The sequence below is a fragment of the Gossypium hirsutum genome, chromosome D01, assembly GCF_007990345.1.
Source record: "Gossypium hirsutum isolate 1008001.06 chromosome D01, Gossypium_hirsutum_v2.1, whole genome shotgun sequence".
NCBI classification, from domain to species: domain Eukaryota; kingdom Viridiplantae; phylum Streptophyta; class Magnoliopsida; order Malvales; family Malvaceae; genus Gossypium; species Gossypium hirsutum.
Genome location: NC_053437.1, coordinates 55,003,738 through 55,020,875, shown reverse-complemented (window position 1 = coordinate 55,020,875; position 17,138 = coordinate 55,003,738). Strand labels below are relative to the sequence as shown.

General features: G+C 33.2%; 1 protein-coding gene across 8 annotated transcripts; it reads left to right on the top strand.

The window, feature by feature from the left end:
• The first annotated feature begins 8,842 nt into the window (after positions 1–8,842).
• LOC107921469 (polyadenylate-binding protein-interacting protein 5) lies at positions 8,843–11,719 on the top strand. 8 transcript variants are annotated; one of them, XM_041087453.1, is made up of 4 exons: positions 8,843–9,351; positions 9,471–9,552; positions 10,138–10,532; positions 11,329–11,719. In XM_041087453.1, the coding sequence occupies exons 3-4, from the start codon at positions 10,377–10,379 to the stop codon at positions 11,491–11,493; spliced, it is 321 nt and encodes a 106-aa protein (XP_040943387.1). In that variant the 5' UTR covers positions 8,843–9,351; positions 9,471–9,552; positions 10,138–10,376; the 3' UTR covers positions 11,494–11,719. The 8 variants fall into 8 exon arrangements, 5 of the variants coding, with proteins under 5 accessions (XP_040943387.1, XP_016706807.2, XP_040943386.1 ...); XM_016851318.2 differs by having other exon boundaries at positions 10,125–10,532; XM_041087452.1 differs by having other exon boundaries at positions 9,448–9,552; positions 10,125–10,532.
• Positions 11,720–17,138: the final 5,419 nt, after the last annotated feature.

Sequence of the window (17,138 nt, the reverse complement as noted above, 5' to 3'; positions counted from 1 at the left end):
AGGATATGCAACACTTGTTTTATTCAATACAACATCAAAGGCAAGAAACTCTAACATTTTTTTTTCCGACAATGTGAATCAAAATCAAGCATGAACAAGAACTTTGTATGGAAGTACTGAAAGGAAAAGTAAAGGTGTACAAGACACACAGTGGCTTAAGATAGCAAAACCCTAGTTGGTGGGAAAAGTTGAGAGTTTGGTGAAATGCCCATACATAATAATGACCATATAAAGGATAACATATGAGACATGAAAGTGTTGTGTGGCTGAGGATTGAGAAGTATAAGGTTGAAAATAGTTAGGTGGGTGGGTAGTCACCCATTGTTTGAAGGTGATGGTTCCAGAAGCAATCAATATGGGTCAAAACTATCTGTCCTCCCCACATAACTTACTTAGCTAATCTTCTATCTCCCTTCTCTTGCATTAACTATATGCCCTAATGCTACTGTTTTTGCACTTTGTTGTCCACATAAATCTCTCCATTTGGCCAACATCTCCTTAAATTATGATTCATATTATAGATTATATTTAAACTTTAAAAAATTTAGAATCCTCAAAATATCAGTACTATATCAATTAAGTCATTCTATTAACAACCACTTCAGATTTGACATGAAACTTTTCTAAAAACATTGTCAAATTGAAAACATGTGTGCACACATTGTATGAATAGTTTGGATTTGGCGTGTTTAAACAAACAAAAAAAAATATAATAAATCCTTTGTGTTGGCTTGATGGCCAAGGTATTTACCGCCCTAGGTGTGGCCTGGGTTCAAGTCACGCTAGTCGCGTTGCTATTAGTACTTTGACTTAGGATGTAGTTAACTTTTTTTTACCTTAGAAAAATTATAGAGTATTTGTATGAATTAACTAAATTGTTATATGTATTGCTTTATTTTTAATTTTTTTTACATTGTATAGCTTACTTTTGCAAAAACCTTATTATATATTATAAGAATCTTGGTTTGCTATTTGTTCAAACAAACGTTTAGACTGGTAGTGTTTAAACATAATGCAACCAATAAACAAATAAAATATGGAGAGAAATAAAAAAAATCCAAAATATGAGTCAAAGGGATAAGTAAAGAGAGAATAAATACACGATATTTGTTAACATAGTTTAGAAATGATCCTACTCTGCGGAGCCTCATTTACAGAATGATTTTATTCAACAATTCTTCTCGTACAACTCTTGGTTTAAGCCTAATCTACCATCTCTCTAGGATAATTATAGCCCCAAAGTCGAACCCAAATTGTTACAAATCACTCTTTTCAAATTCCAACTCAAGGTTGTTTGATGCAACAAGGGCCAATAATGTCCATTATTCCAACTCAAGGTTGTTTGATGCAACAAGGGCCAATAATGCCCAAATGGACGTGTGTTTCACAACGGGAGAGAAAACATCATGAAAATAAACTCCCTCCACTTGACTGTAACCCTTTACAACCAACCTTGCCTTATATCTAGTGTCACTCAAACTCGAACCTTCCTTCTTCTTGAACACCCATTTATAATTAATTATTTTCTTTTCGATTGGTGGTTTTACTAGTTGCTAAGTCTCATTCTTTTGAAGAGATTCAATCTCTTCTTCCATCGCATCGAGCCATTTGTTAGAATCGAAGACCTAAACCGCCTTGGAATAATTTGTAAGATTGGTTGAACCAATACTCTTTGCAACACTTAGAGCATATTCCTTTAGATTTCCTTCACAGTATTTTTACGGTGATTGGATTTCTCATCTTTTCCTATCACAAGTAGCTTGTAATTTTGCAATTGAGATGAAGAGGGCACCTATGAGTTAAATAAAGCCCCAAATTGATCTAAAATAAATTCAATCTCGCGAGAATCAGAGTTCTGTCGTGTCATCATGACATCCCTTGTTTCCTCATTAGGACGTTGCCCGTGTTTGTCGTGACGTTGCGCTGTGGCTTTTTATGTTGTCGCGATATCAACCATTGCTTCTTCTTTCCACTCTATATTACTTGTGACACTTTGGTTTGTTGTGTTTTTAAATGAAAGCGACCCTTTTTTTGAATGAAACATAGCAGATTCTTCGAACATAACATCTCTGCTAATAATGGTTTTGTTGGTTTCCAAGCACCACTTGAAACCTTTAATACCGACAGCGAAACCCAAAAAATACACTTCATGACTCTAGGTTCAAGCTTTCCCTAGCTAATTTTTGCATAAATAGGACAACTGAAAACTCTAAGGTTAGAATAATTAGGAGGATTACCTGACTATATCTCCTCTGGAACTTTTTCGTTCAATGCTTGATGTAGAGACTGAAATATCAAATGGCTTATCATGTTGACGGGTTCAACCCAAAATTCTTTCCCTAAGCCTGCGTTGAAAAGTAGACATTGAGCCTTCTTGAGTAAAGTTTTATTCATCCTTTTAGCAACCCCATTCTGTTACGGAGTACCAACAATAGTGTGATGTCTTTCTATCCCTTCCTGTTTGTAGTAATCATTAAACTCTAATAAATAGAACTCAAAACCATTTTCCGTTCTTAACTACTTTATGGACTTCCTAATCTTTTTTTCTAATAGTGTTTTCCATTGGTTGAAGATTCCAAAGACCTCGTTCTTTTGGTTCAAGAAATAAACTCAAATTTTCCTAGAGTGGTTATCAATAAAGGTTAGAAAAGATTTATTACATCATTTTGAGAAGTCTTGGGTCAAACCCCATAAATCAAAATGAACATAGCTGAGAATCCCTTTTATTCTGTGCACTACCGAATCGAAACTGTCTTGTGTTTGCTTCCCATAAATGTAGTGTTTGCATAAATTTAACTTTCTAACTCTATTGTCTTTGAGAAGACCTCCTTACTTAAAACGATCATACCTTTCTCTCTCATATGACCGAGTCCCATGTGCCACAATTGGGTTGAATCAGATTCCCCAGAAAAATAAGCACGTCACGTCATCGTGATGTCATGATAGTTCTCGTCGCAATGTGGCGACAATTTCGGTTCTTCTTCGATAATTGCAGCTGCACCAATCACCACCGACTCTTGCAGAACGTATAGGTTGCCTTGTTTCTTTCCTCTCATCACAACAAGAGCTCCACGAGAAACCCTTAAGCCATTTGAGTCAATAACAATCCTGCAACCATTTGATTCTAAAATTCCCAATGAAATGAGACTTTTCTTTAAATCGGGCACTTGTCTAACATCTGACAGTGTTTGAATAATTTCGTTGTGCATCCCAATTTCTATTGTTTCGATTCTGATTATCTTACATGGAAAATTATTCCCCATCAATGCAACACCAATTAGCAAGGGTTTTTCTTTGAGGGCGATAAGATGTAACTGCAGATGAGTTTTGGTGGTAACTATACAGAGAATTTTGTTCCCGAGTTAGGACTTTATTTTCGAGGTTTTGGGTTTGTATGCTTAGTACATTTAGGTTTACTTTTTTCTATTGTATTTTTGTTTGTTTACTCATTTAGTGAAAAGTCAAAGTCTCCTTTGCCCGTGGTTTTATCCTCTTCGGAGGAGTTTTCCATGTAAATATTTTTGTGTTTAATTTTCTCTATTTTATTTGTTCGTTGCTTATATGGGTCAATCCACAACAATAAGGCCTCATTGGTTGTAGTTGATTTAAAAAAAACGTTATAAATAATAATTATAATTTTTTGACATTTTTTTTTATAAAAATACATGTTAAATACTTAAACTTAGTTTTATAGTACTTCAATATGTAATTATTTTTTATTCTTCTGTAATTTAAAATGGACAAATAAATAGAAATTACATAGATAAACAATTAATAAGTATAATTGGTTTTTTTGTTATTCAAAGTTTACTTGGTAAATAAATCTCAAGAGAGTTGATGGAATTTTCTTCAATCCAGAGGAAGAAAAGTAAATATTCTTCGAACTATAAATATAAGTATTTTACATTTACTATAATAGTTTTTTTATACAATATTTATAATTATTTATAATTTTTACTCAACTATTAAATAGAAAGATAAAATGTTTCTGAACGCACTTGAACTTATACTTTTCTATATCAACAATAATATTAATATTATCTCAATGACCTAATAATTAAAAGTAATGTTATTGGAATACCTAATCAACCTTTTGGTAATGCTGCTGAGCTCACAACTATGAGGGTTCTAGAATGAGGGCAACAAAGTGGTAGGTTAAAGTTTCCCACATTTTCCACGCAAAGAAGGGTTGGAAATTCATGCCAAAATTGGTCATTTTCGGCTCAAAAACTGAAGGTGTTTTTTTTCTCTTTTGCTTGAGGGATTATCACACTGCCTTGATGATATTAGGTTTATTTGGTACCAAAAGACTCAGCTTTTCGGTTGACCCATTGGCCATCGACATTAATGATGCATGTCTCGTGCGTGGCCACCCCCTCTTAATTTATAACAAGACTAGGAGAAGAAGATACCCTAATAATTCCATTCCCATTTAGCTGACCGAAAAAATAGCAATAAATCCCTCTAACTTTATTCAAAATATCATTATTGTTTGGGTTCATATTAAATATGGGTACTAGTCTGTGTTTCAAAATTTTGATATTATTTAAATAATGGTATATTAATTAAAATTATTGATAAAATAATGTTTGAAATATATAAATAACGTACAAAAAAATATTAAAATTTTCAAATATAATATATTTTTAATATTATGAGGAAAAAATTGAAAGACAAAATTGTTACAATACATATATATAAATATATAATTAATGATTTAGAATATTAATGTTATAATTAATTTAAATTAGAATTAGAATTAACTTAAAGTACAAATATGAAATAGCTAAGAAAAAGTGAAATCAAATAATGATATAAAAATATCAACAAAGAGTTATATAATTAAATATGGAATAAAAAATAAAATTAAAACTAAATAAAGAAACATATCAAGACCCCAATCAAATTCACTTCAATGAATCACGTGAAAAATTTTAATACTAAATATTTTTTATTATTTATTTTAAATAAAACCTATTTAATCTAATTTTCTTTCCTTTCTTTTTTTCTCTTTGAAAGAGAGAAAGCTTCTTTTTCTTTTTCTCTCGACTTCTATTTTTGTTGTTTCCGTCGCCAATGTTGTCTTCGTCGATCAGTATTCGCCAAATTTAGAAATAAAACTATTTAGAACCTCTAAATCTTATCCTTATTTTCAAACTCCTCTCCATCGTATCTATATTGTCCACCGCTAAATTGACATGCAACGTCCATCGTGGCTCTTGGATGCAAGACACTTCTCCATCATTCGGAATTTCGAATGGAATGTATATTGTCCACTGCTACATCAATATGCAATGTCCATCGTGACTCTTGAATGTGAGACACCTCTCCATTCTTCGGAATTTTGAATAAAATTTATACTTTCACAATTAAAATTCACTACCTGCTATTTTGTCTGAAAAAAAAAACTTTGCCAATATTCTAATGGGTATTTATAGTCCATAAAAACCCCAACTCAAGTTAGTATCTAAAACATAAAATAAAAAATTAAATTAATATTGTATTTATCACTTTTAAATTTAAATTTATTTCAAATTTTATCACTTTAAATCAATGTTTTAAATCAGATTTTACAACGCAAAATCAGTACTTTATTTCAAATTTGTCACTTCGAGTCTAAATTTTAAATCAATTTATATTATGATAAATATCATTATTTTAAATTAATTTTACATAAAGAAATGGAAAGAGAAGAAGAAATCAATTAATTTAATTTAACATATTTAATTTTTCGATTATTACTTATTTGGTTTTCCATTTATAAAAAGAAAATAAATTAAGTACAAATATTTTCTGTGTTAGTCAAGAGTGCTCTCTCTCAATGTCCTAGAGAAACAGTGTTTGCTGTGGTTGGGTTGAAGGAGGGTGGTGACTTTATCGAAATCGAAAAGAGGAGAGATGAGATATCCCTTCTAGAGGAAGAGTTGGTTCAGTTAACACTGAAGAGTTCACAAGTTGTCCCTAATGAGAACCCAACATTGATATGCTCTTTTTGGACGCAAAAGTCTTACAATCCAGATAGTTTTCGGGCACAATTGAAGAGCATTTGGAAACCGAAGAAGAAATTTGAGATTCAAGTGGCGGGGCAGAGCTTTTTTTTTTTATCTCGTTTGAATGCGAAGATGATTTGGAGATGATTATGGAGGGTCGCCCTTGGCCTTTTAGGAGAGTTATTTTTTTTTATCGTCTAAGAAACCCTATAGATCGATCAAAATCAGGCTTGTCCTTTCCCCTTTTTGGTTAAAAATCAATCCTTGCTCGCCAAAATTTGATAAAAAAGGATCTCTTACATGCGATTGGATCGGCTTTTGGCGGCGTAATAAGGTTAGAAATTAAATGGGAGTTTTGTCAACTTTGGGCCCAATTGGATGCGCAGAAGCCTGTACGTCGGGGTATATTTATTTCAACGGATGGGAATGTAAGGGTTTAGATCTCCTTTTAAGTACGAAAATTTGGTGACCTTATGTTTTGGTTGTGGGAGAATGAGACATTGGGTACAAGAATGTGATTTGATCCCGTTGGGGGAAAGGGAGGAAGTGAGCTAAGATTTCCCGTATTCAGTTGCGCTAAGGGCTGAAACTTCGTTGCTTGGAAAGGAAAGTTTGCAATTCAATTTTTCCACTAAAAATAAATGTGAGTGCTTTTAAATAGGGAATATTGAGCTATCGAAGATAGGTGAAGGAGGTGAAGGTGGAGGAAACCCTACGGTACAGTTTCCGGCGACGGTTCACCATTCAGTTGACGATAGGGCTTTGGGAGAGTTTTTTACCAAATATAGTTACTGATAATTTGAGGCGCGATTTGGGGGATTCTAATATGGTTTCCTCACCATTGATTGAGGGAATTAGCACTAAATTGAGGGATTCTTTTGAGTCAATTGTAGCAGATGTAGGGATGGACTTTGAAATTGGGGAAGGTCAGCTTGGAAAATCAGGCTATATGGATGGTAAAAGTGAGAATGCAAAGAAAGTTCGGTGGAAGAGGATAGCATGGGGGTGATGGCTACACAATGAGAGGAAGTGAATGATGGGAAAAAAGGGGAGTTAGGTTCGAATAAGGACAATGAAAATGATGAATTTCTGCCTGATGGGGAAGGTAACAAAAAATTAAAATTCAGGAATGAAGAACCTGTAGTGTCGATGCTTCCGGATGCTGAAAGGACTACTTTAGAGTATCATTCTACTCTATTTATAATTGGACCGAGGCCTGCTCCGAGGCAAGCTGACTGAGCACAATAAAAACTTTATGTTGGAATGTTTGTGGACTGGGGAATCCAAGGACGATTAGAAGGCTTCGACACGTGAGAAACAGATGGCAACAATTAGAAGCAGATGAGGGTTCGTTAATGGGATTGATGTATCGGTAGTAGGTACTCATGGAGGATTATGCCTGGCATGAAAGGATTCGATCGTAATTACTCTACGTAGTTTCTCAAAAAACCATGTGGATGTAGTGGTCAAAGAAGCGGATGAAGCTTGGGAATTGAGGTTCACTGGGTTCTATGGGGCTCCGTGTGCAAGTAATAGAGAAGATTCGTGGAACATCCTCAAAAGTTTAGGGAGGAATCATGAGCTCCAATGGCTTGTTTGTGGGGATTTTCATGAGATAATTTTTTTTTTGAGAAAATTAGGGGTGCTCCCAAAAATGAATGACGAATGGAGTTGTTCAACAATGTTCTAGATGAATGCTGCTTAAGAGATGTCGGGTATGCAGGTTTATGGTTTAATTGGGAAAGAGGAAACCTTCCAGAAACAAACATTCGGGAAAGGTTAGATAAATAAGTGGCTACGAATGATTGATTGTGTATGTTTCTGAGTGCAAAAATTAAACATTTACCCCATTCTTTTTTCGATCACTGCACGGGAAAAGAACGAATGGAAAGTGAATAAATTTTGGTTAGAAGCCTGGTGGACGTTTGAGGCTTCGTTTGAAGAAGAGGTAAGAAGGATTTGGGGAATATCCTGGATAAGTTGAGCTGTGTACAAGTCATTCCTAGGAGCAATAATACTTTTTTGTATACGAGTCATTCCTAGGAGTTTGGTGTCCTTGACTCCATTTAATAATAACAAAGTAGAATTGTATAACGATAGTACTAGAAGAACGGAAGAATACGTATCAAAAAAAGGTTACTCTGGTTTCATAAATGATAATAATTTTGCTAGCCCAGATTACCCAGCTTAATACCCTAATACTGCTAGGAGTAAAAGGATTTACCACTCTTAGTGATAAAACAGACGAATTAGCTTATAGAATACAAAGCTTAGAATTAAAAGTAAAAACTAAATTAGAAATCTTAGAAAAGAAAATAGAAGGGATAAAACATATCATTGATAGGGAGGATCAATAACACCAGCGCTAAACTAGAAGCAATCTATAACGACGTCTTAGCTATTAAGAATAAACTTCCATCCACTAAAGTCTCTAGAAATAAAAGTTGATAGACAATTAATAATTAGAGACTTAATAGCAAAAGATAGTAGAAGCTGTATAACAGATTGGATAAACCAAATAGGATCTAATTTAAAAGATACAGGTGTAACAGCGGTACGATCCATAGAAAGTAGAATTTATCCACAGAAAGGGTTAATAATAGACCCAAATTAAAGAATAATAGAAGATAAGGATGTTTAAGCCATTCAGTGGTTCGAGCGTCACCCTTAAGGGATCCAGCTCTAATGGCCATGACAATAATAATGAAAATAAAAGTATTTTTAGTAAAATCTTTAATACAAGAAAAGATATGGATAAAGTAGAAATATCAGAAACAATAGATATCGATAAAGATATAGAAAACTTTAAACAACATAATCACAAGTTGCTTAAACCATAAATATTATATGAACATTCTAAGTTTATAACAAGAACAAGATTAATAAAGAATGACTAAAGGTTATGGGAATATGGAAGGAGAAAATTTAGTAATAACATTAGCACTGCCAATACACCCCTAATCGGTGGGCCCCACCTAATACATCTTTAGTCCTTCGTTTGGTTGAATGTGCTTCTAATACCCGTGTAATACAATACAGATCTAATCGGTGAAAACCACCGATTTGTAATACAGCCCTTTTGCTCAGATTAGGTGCTGCGTCCAAATCCCTCCCTGTTTTACCCTCCCAATTGGCTTCCCCATTCCGTCGCCTCTTCCTTCATTCTACCTTCGCCTCCCGATTGGCTTCCCCATTCCTTCGCCTCTTCCTCTGTCTCTCAACCTCTTCTTTTCTTTTCTTTACAACCAGTCACTCTTTCGTTTTGCCTTCTCAACCAGTCGACCTTTTTCTTTTCTTTTTCTCTGTGTCACTCCTTCGATTGCTCTCAATTGATGGGTTTCCAGGTTACTGCTACTGAAAGGTAAAGGTTTCTAACTCTCTTTTGCTCTCAATTATCCTGTAATTGTTCTAACTCTCTTCTTCTCTCTGTACTGAGTTTTAATGGCTGTCTTGTTAGTGTCTTCTTCATTGCACTTTCAGGGCCTGATCATATAAACTTCATCGAAACACGGAATCTTTTGTTTCTTCTTCTCTTTTGCTGGAGTTTTTGCTTTAATTTTCGGTAAAAATTTCTTACTAATCTTTGATTTTGGTTGTTTTCTCATTGGTTGATCTTTACGGCCCTCATGGAATCAAAGACCTGAAAGTTTAAAGGGAATTTTCCTTACTTTCTTGATAAAATTCAATTTAAAACATTCCAATAATTTTTTCCACCTTGTGATTGGTAATTTTCCACTTCTTAATTCTTTTTGAATAATTGAGTTATCTACTTCATTATTAGATGATTATTGTTATGATTATTTGAAGAACAACAACTTGTGTACATGGAGTTTATTTTGTTCTAATTGCGTGACAGGTTTTCGATGCTTAGTTGCATGTTAAACAGAAATCCAGAATGATCCTATCAATGCAAGAAAAGTCACAGTTTATTCCAATTTACAATCATTTTTTTCTTTTTCTATGTGTGTTTTTATCTTGTTAGGATTAGAGTTGCTCATATTCATTTTCGTTCAGTATGTTGTTTTTGCTATTAGATTTTCATTTTTCTGGATTGTTCTTTTAAAAAATGAATGATTTTGCCTAGTAATATAATTTAATTTGTGTTTTTATGTTATGGGGGGCTAAAATGATTAGTATTCTTCTCCAGCAAAGAGAATGAAGCCAGAGGTTTCTTCGTTGAATCCCTGTGCAACATCATACGTACCACTTGCCAAAAGGGAGGGTTCCATAGCTAAAGATATTAAGGCTGGAAATGAGTCTGCTTGGTTTGATCCTTCCTCACGTAGCAATGCTTCACTTGAATCTGCAATCCCTGGCATTGGAAACCACCTGGTTGCACTGAAAAGCGACCCTGGTCATGGTTCTTTGATGCAAAATTAGGGTGAAATGAGTGGCGAGCAGATTATGGATGAGGAATTCGACATGGATTTGGAGTATCTTCGCATGATGTTCCCCGGTTTGTCCAATGACTCTGTTCTGGATGTCTACATGGCTAATAATGGAGACTTAGAAGCCACTATTGACATGCTGAACCAACTTGAGGTAAATTTTGCCTATCTTTATTTTATAATTTATATAACTTGATTGTCTGAGTGGTCTTGCTGGATTCGTTTTCTATATTATTTTCATCTCGAATGTTTCCTATATTATTAGCTCCTCTTGCTGTTCCATCCTGCAGATTTCCAAGTGTCCCTCTATGAAAGTGCTAGTAGTGAAGAAATTGAATTTATGAATAATTTTCTGATGTTGTTGGTAACATATTTCACTTGTTTTTAACTGTATGACATCAAAGAGTTAAGGATGTTAGTCTGCATTCAGGCCTATTTCAGCATAACCATGGTTTTTCTTCATTTGTTTTAATCCTCCCTGTGCAAATGATAGAGATTTTTCCACCTGTTTTTGTCTCCCACCTTTTGAACTTTCATATGATTTTATACATTGATTTATGTCAATGATTTCCCCACATATTTTGTTCTTATGGATCGTATACCTTCAGATGCTTTTATTGTTTTTATTCACCTCACTTTCAGTTGAATATATTATAACTGAGGGTTGTGTAGTGTTATCTTGTTCATATAAATTTGTTTGGAAATTTACCTATTCTATAATGCCATTAATAATGTATGCTAATTTGAATATTGGGGATAGGATGTTTTCCTCATGCTGCTTGCTTCTTGTTTACTCATTGTACGGCAAGTTCTTTCTTTGGTTTCATTGGAAGTGATTTCTGGAGTATTTGTGATTTTGATTCTTGAATTAGTTTATGGTTGGGATTAAAAAATGCACCTTTTTGCCCTTATTTCGGTATTCATGTACATTGGATAGTTCTCTTTGTTAGATGTACACTGTTGAGTCATCTGACACTCTTCCCGACACATTGGATATCGGTGATATCTCTGAATCTATCTCTTCAGCAAACTGTGGTACTCTTAAACTGAAGAATGTGGCAGGTGAAACCGGCGCGTCTTCATCAGGCTCTACAGAATCAGCTGTTACCTCCTGACTGACATAATCAAAGGGGTTTCAGTGTTTCTAGTTTCAGTTGTATCTCTCAGTGGATAAGAAGTGTACACAAGTAGGGTTCTTCTTCAAGGTTGAGAAATGTAGTACTTTGCTTTTAACACTTGAAGGGTTTAACATTGGATGTGTAGTTGTATGCTGTAACATTTGTTTGGTCGCTCAACTTTTTCTACATTTGTTTGGCGATGGAAGAGTATTTGTTTTGTTTATGCCTTTGCTGGGGGTTCATTTTCTCTATATAATATAATAACTTATATTAGAAGTAAAATTGTATTTTGCTTTCTACTAAAAGAATGGGCAAATTAATTCGTGTACGTAAGATCAAAGAGCAAACTAATTTTTTTGTTAAAAATTTCATCCATTTTTATAGTTAAAACCGGTCTTTATATGTCGGCATGAGGTACACGTGGTACATTACATGTAATTGTCTGATTATTTTTATTGTTAACAATTGATCTTTTTACATAGTTTGTGATATATGCACAAATGAGGTGAAATTTATTAAATTTTATTCACCGAATTTATCAATTTTCAAATTTGGAAAATCAGTCGACTTGCAACGACTTTTTGGATAGGATCAAATATTCTTGGATTGAGATATTTTCATAGCGTTTGGAGATCTCTTAATATAAGAATATTAATTGTTAAGAATTTTATTAAATTATATATTTTAATTATAATATATTTAATAATAATTATGTTTAAATATGATTAAAATATTTATTATTGATATTAATAATCTTATTAAAATTTAAATAACAATAACAATAATAATTTACCAAAACAAATTTCTGCTAATTATTAAGAATTTTATTAAATTATATATTTTAATTAAAATATATTTAAAAATAATTATTTTTAAATATGATTAAATTATTTATTATTGATAATAATAATCTTATTAAAATTTAAATAATAATAACAATAATCATTTACCAAAACAAATTTATGCTAAGGGTATTCTAGTCATTTTAGTTTTTTCCATTATGTTATTACACCTCTATTCCATTCAACCAAACACAAGATTACTATTACGCCTCTATTCCATTACATTCAACCAAACAGTTGATTTGCTATTACACCTCTAATCCAATACAGCGAACCAAACGCACCCTAGGTATGTTAGGAAAAGCTACCCACAATGCAGAAATAAGCTATAAGTGTGAGATTTGGGATGTAATTGAGGCAATTGCATCTAAATCCATAAATTTTATAAAAGCTCCAGAATTTAGTCCTGGAAATTAGAGGATATTTTTCAGACGCATAATCAGACATTAATTCCTCAAGCAGGAAGAATTTCATGCGATAATTTTGGAAATCTTTCGGTAGGATTCAATAATTATAAAAATATTGATATATCCTCGACACAATCAGATATAAGAATTAATGAATATAGAGGACAAATATGAAGATTATAAAACAGAATTCAAAGATTTAGAAAAATAGAATACTTTAGAACATTAAATGAAGAACAAAGAATTAAATACATAAAAAGAAGAATTCTTAATCTAGAATTGTTTAAAATACTTCATAAAGAATTATTAGAAGAGTCTTAAAGAAATCTATAGCATTTCAAGGCAATGATATAGAAGAATCCTTTGGTAAGTTCTTCAATAACATACCAAAAGACTTAACGGATCAAGTGTCCGCACCACCTCCTAGAGAGATAATACCAGGACAGACTAGTAATCCAACACCAATGAAGGTAGATACACCAAATAAAAACCCTCATAACACACCATTAAACCCACCTAGACAATATTCTGATTATAGAGAACCTAAATACCCCTTTAAGAATAAAGGAATTAGAATGCCATTAGAAGTATATGTAGAACATAATTTGCTAAACTTGACTAAGTATAGTCCCCAGGTTTGGCCAGAAGTTATACATCAATGGAAAACAATCACTATTAATAATTACTTAGAAAAAATTTTTAAATATACTACAGAAGAAATGGTAAGATACTTAGAAACAACCTTAGGAAATACAGCCAAGAGAGCTTGGGATAATTTCAAAGCCTCTTATGAGAATGAATATAGAGAGCTCTTATCCACGTACTTTATAAATCTTGTTACTAACCTATCAACAGGAAATGATCCTAATATGAGATCAAGATACCAACAGTCAGACGCAGTTAGAAAATTAGAACAATTAACTCTTAAGGATTGGGCTCATGTAATCCTTTTCCTCAATGATTATATACATTATGCGTCATTAAGTCGGAACATTCATAATGAAGAATTTCACCATAAGCTAATAAGCTACCAGGAGCACAAGGTAGGGAAATAGAAGAACATAAAATATGGAAAACTCTTAATAAAGAACATTATACTTATAATGTAATAACTTTAAGTTATTTTATAATGCAACATCTGAGTAGAAAATGCGATCAGATGGTAATACAACAGTAGATAAAAGGAGGATCATATTCCTTCTGTAAGAATATATATACGGCTCAGTAATACGGGTCAAATTCTTATGAATGCAAACCCAAGAGAAAACCCCATAAGAAACCCAAGAAGATTTATAGTCCAAGAACCAAGAGAAAAGCCTAAGAAAGTTTGGGCTCGAAAATCTGCAGCCTGAAAGCCTTTCTTAAACCCTCGAAAACATGTTAGAAAATACCATCAAAATATATTATGTTTCATATGATACTATATTATTTTCCTAGAAAGCATAAAACCTATAATAGAGAAGCTAAGCTCACTAATAATATGAATATAGATTTTATTCATATAACTTATAACACGAGCGATACAGAAACCGTATACTCCATGGTTTCAGAAATAGATTATGAAGCCTTAGACATAGAAGATTTAGAAGAAGTAGAAGAATTTTATAGATATGATTCAAAACTTTCAAGGTTTTGATATAAACCATATGATGAAAGACATACCCGAAACAACCTGTCAACATGACTGGGAACATAACACGGGATCCGATGATAGACAATGTTTTACTTGTCAATGGTTTCCCTCTATAGACCGACGTGCAAAATGTAAAAAATGTAGACTAGAAGCATGTAGAAGATGTTTAACAGAAAAACTTGGCTACGAATGGGTAGAACCAACCTTAGAACAGAAATTAGATAAATTAGAATTAAAATATTTAAAACAAAGAGTAGATGCTCTAGAAACAAGAATAGCTCTAGAAGACATAGGAAAGCAGGATAAAGAACATAAAGAACATATGGATAAAATGAGAGCTGCAGTAGCTAGGCTAGATAAAGGCAAAGGCCTGTTAGAAGATCCAGACAATCATGATGACCAAGAACTAGCAGAAATGGCTGAAAATACTAATGGCCCAATATGTAGGCTACCCTCAGTAATAAATGAATATCTTATAAGTCACTATAAAAATCAACGATAAGTTCATAAAGGTCTAATAGACACAGGTTGCACAACCTCTAAAATAAATGAGAAGTACGTTCCTGATAGGCTTAAAAAGAAGTATAAAAGCCCAAGAAGAGCGACTCTTCTTGATGGATCTATAAGTCAAGTCTATCATTATATAGAAAAGGTCTGTTTGGTAATAGTTGACCAATGTGGGAATAAACAGATAAGAGAACTAAATAATATAAGTCTTAGAGACCTTAGTATGCATGATTATGTAGCGGTCCTTGGGTTAGAGTTTAAAGATATGGTTATCTTTGCTCAGAATCAAATACCAACATATAGTATAGACAGAAAACTAATAAATCTGAACAGCGTGGTGGACCATACCAGTGTCAAGACACTAATAAAGAATTTTCGCATAACGAGATTTTTGAAATAGCAGAAGAATTAGAATTGTGTTATATAGACGAGATATTAGAAGATATCAAGGATAGTAATTAAGGAATTCTTTGTCAAAGGAAAAGACTTAGAACCAATAATAGACGAAGAATTAGAAAATGTGCAGAGTAAGTTAGAAAAACTAGAAATAATAGAACATCCATTAAAATATTGGGATAAAAAGAAACCTGATCATTAATGATACAAAAGATGTTAGAATGAAAGCAATTCCATGTTCTAACCAAGAGCTTGGATGGTATAAAGAACAAATAGACAAATTAGAAAAATTAGGCCTAATAAGAAGATCAAAATCAAGAGATAGGAGCGCGGCTTTTTTTTGTCAATAATCATAATGAACAGATAAGAAATAAAGCAAGACCAGTCATTAATTATATACATCTGATGATGCCCGTAACATCCCTGGCAAGGATCAGCTAATAATAGCCCAGAAAATCCTAGATATGCCTAAGAAGTTAAAAGGTCTTAAACACATCCAAGAAATCTTGGGCCTGCTAAATTATGCAAGACCATTTATAAAGAACCTGTCCAAACTTATAGGTCCAATAACTAATAAAACAAAGAAAACGGACTTGGAAGTTTTGTCCCAGAAGATATAAAAACCATGATTAGAATAAAAGAAGAGATGAAGAAAATTCCTAATATGGAAATACCCTTAGACTCGGATTATCTGATAATAGAAACAGGTGGTTCGATAGAAGGATGGGGTGCTGCCCTTTATAAGAAAGACAATAAATATGCTTCAAAGTCATCAAAAAAACTTTGTAGATATAATTCAGGAAAGTTTAAAGAAAAAGGAATAGTATCAGGGATAGACGCAGAAGTATTAGCCCCTAGATACGCCTTAGAATCCTTTGAACTTTTTATAATAGGAGGAGAGTGTTTTACTCTTAGAACAGACTGCATAAGTATAGTAAAATACTTTGCTAATATGAAAGAAACAAAGAAAAGATCCTCGCTAAATAGATAGAATAAATAGATAAAAAAATACTTTTTAGAATACTTTTTTAAGTCTAGTATGGTTTTCTTACGTATGGGATACTTAAGTCTAAGTATGGTTATCGGAGTCATTCCTAGGAATGAGTTTTATAAAGGTTTACAAGTTTGGGCTAAAAGGGTTAAGATGGAAAGGGCTGGGTTAAAATGTCAGTTAACAAGGAAACTGGAGACGCTTATGGACAATGAGAGGGATGATGATAACATAGCCAGTTGAATATGGAAATCGATAAGGATGAAGTCTATTGGGAGTAAAGGGCGAGGGCTAATTCGTTGCATTTGGTAGATAGGAATACGAGTTTCTTCCATAGGTTTGCTTCATCTCGCAGGAAAATTAATACTATAAAAAGCTTGGAAACCGATTATGGTAATGAGGTTTTGACGGCTTCGAGAATAGGGAAAGTAGCGGCAGAATATTTTCAAAATTTATTTGTTACTAACGAGATAGGTGATATAGAGCATATTCTATCCGGGGTTACCTGTTGCATTTTAGATGACTTGAATATAATGCTAACAACCCGGCATACGACAAAGGAGATTTTTGTGGCTTTAAAAGATATGGGGCCAACAAAGGCGCCGGGGTTGATGGTTTTCCGATATTATTTTTCCAAAAATGTTGGCATATCGTAGGTGAATGTGTAACCTCTTTTTGTTTAGAAGTCTTGAACGAAGGGAAACAGATGGAGCAAATTAATGCCACGAATATATATCTTATTCCAAAAGTGCAGTAACCAAAACAGATGATAAATTTTAGACCCATTAGTACTCTGTAATGTTATTTATAAATTGATAGCAAAGGCAATAGCAAACCATTCTCAAAAAGGTGTTGGAAGTTTGCAT

Excerpts from the sequence above, each read along its gene's own strand:
- LOC107921469 (XM_041087453.1), top strand. The coding sequence starts at position 10,377 with ATGAGTGGCGAGCAGATTATGGATGAGGAATTCGACATGGATTTGGAG. Across the intron at positions 10,533-11,328 it reads ACATGCTGAACCAACTTGAG|ATGTACACTGTTGAGTCATC; the intron begins GTAAATTTTGCC and ends TCTCTTTGTTAG.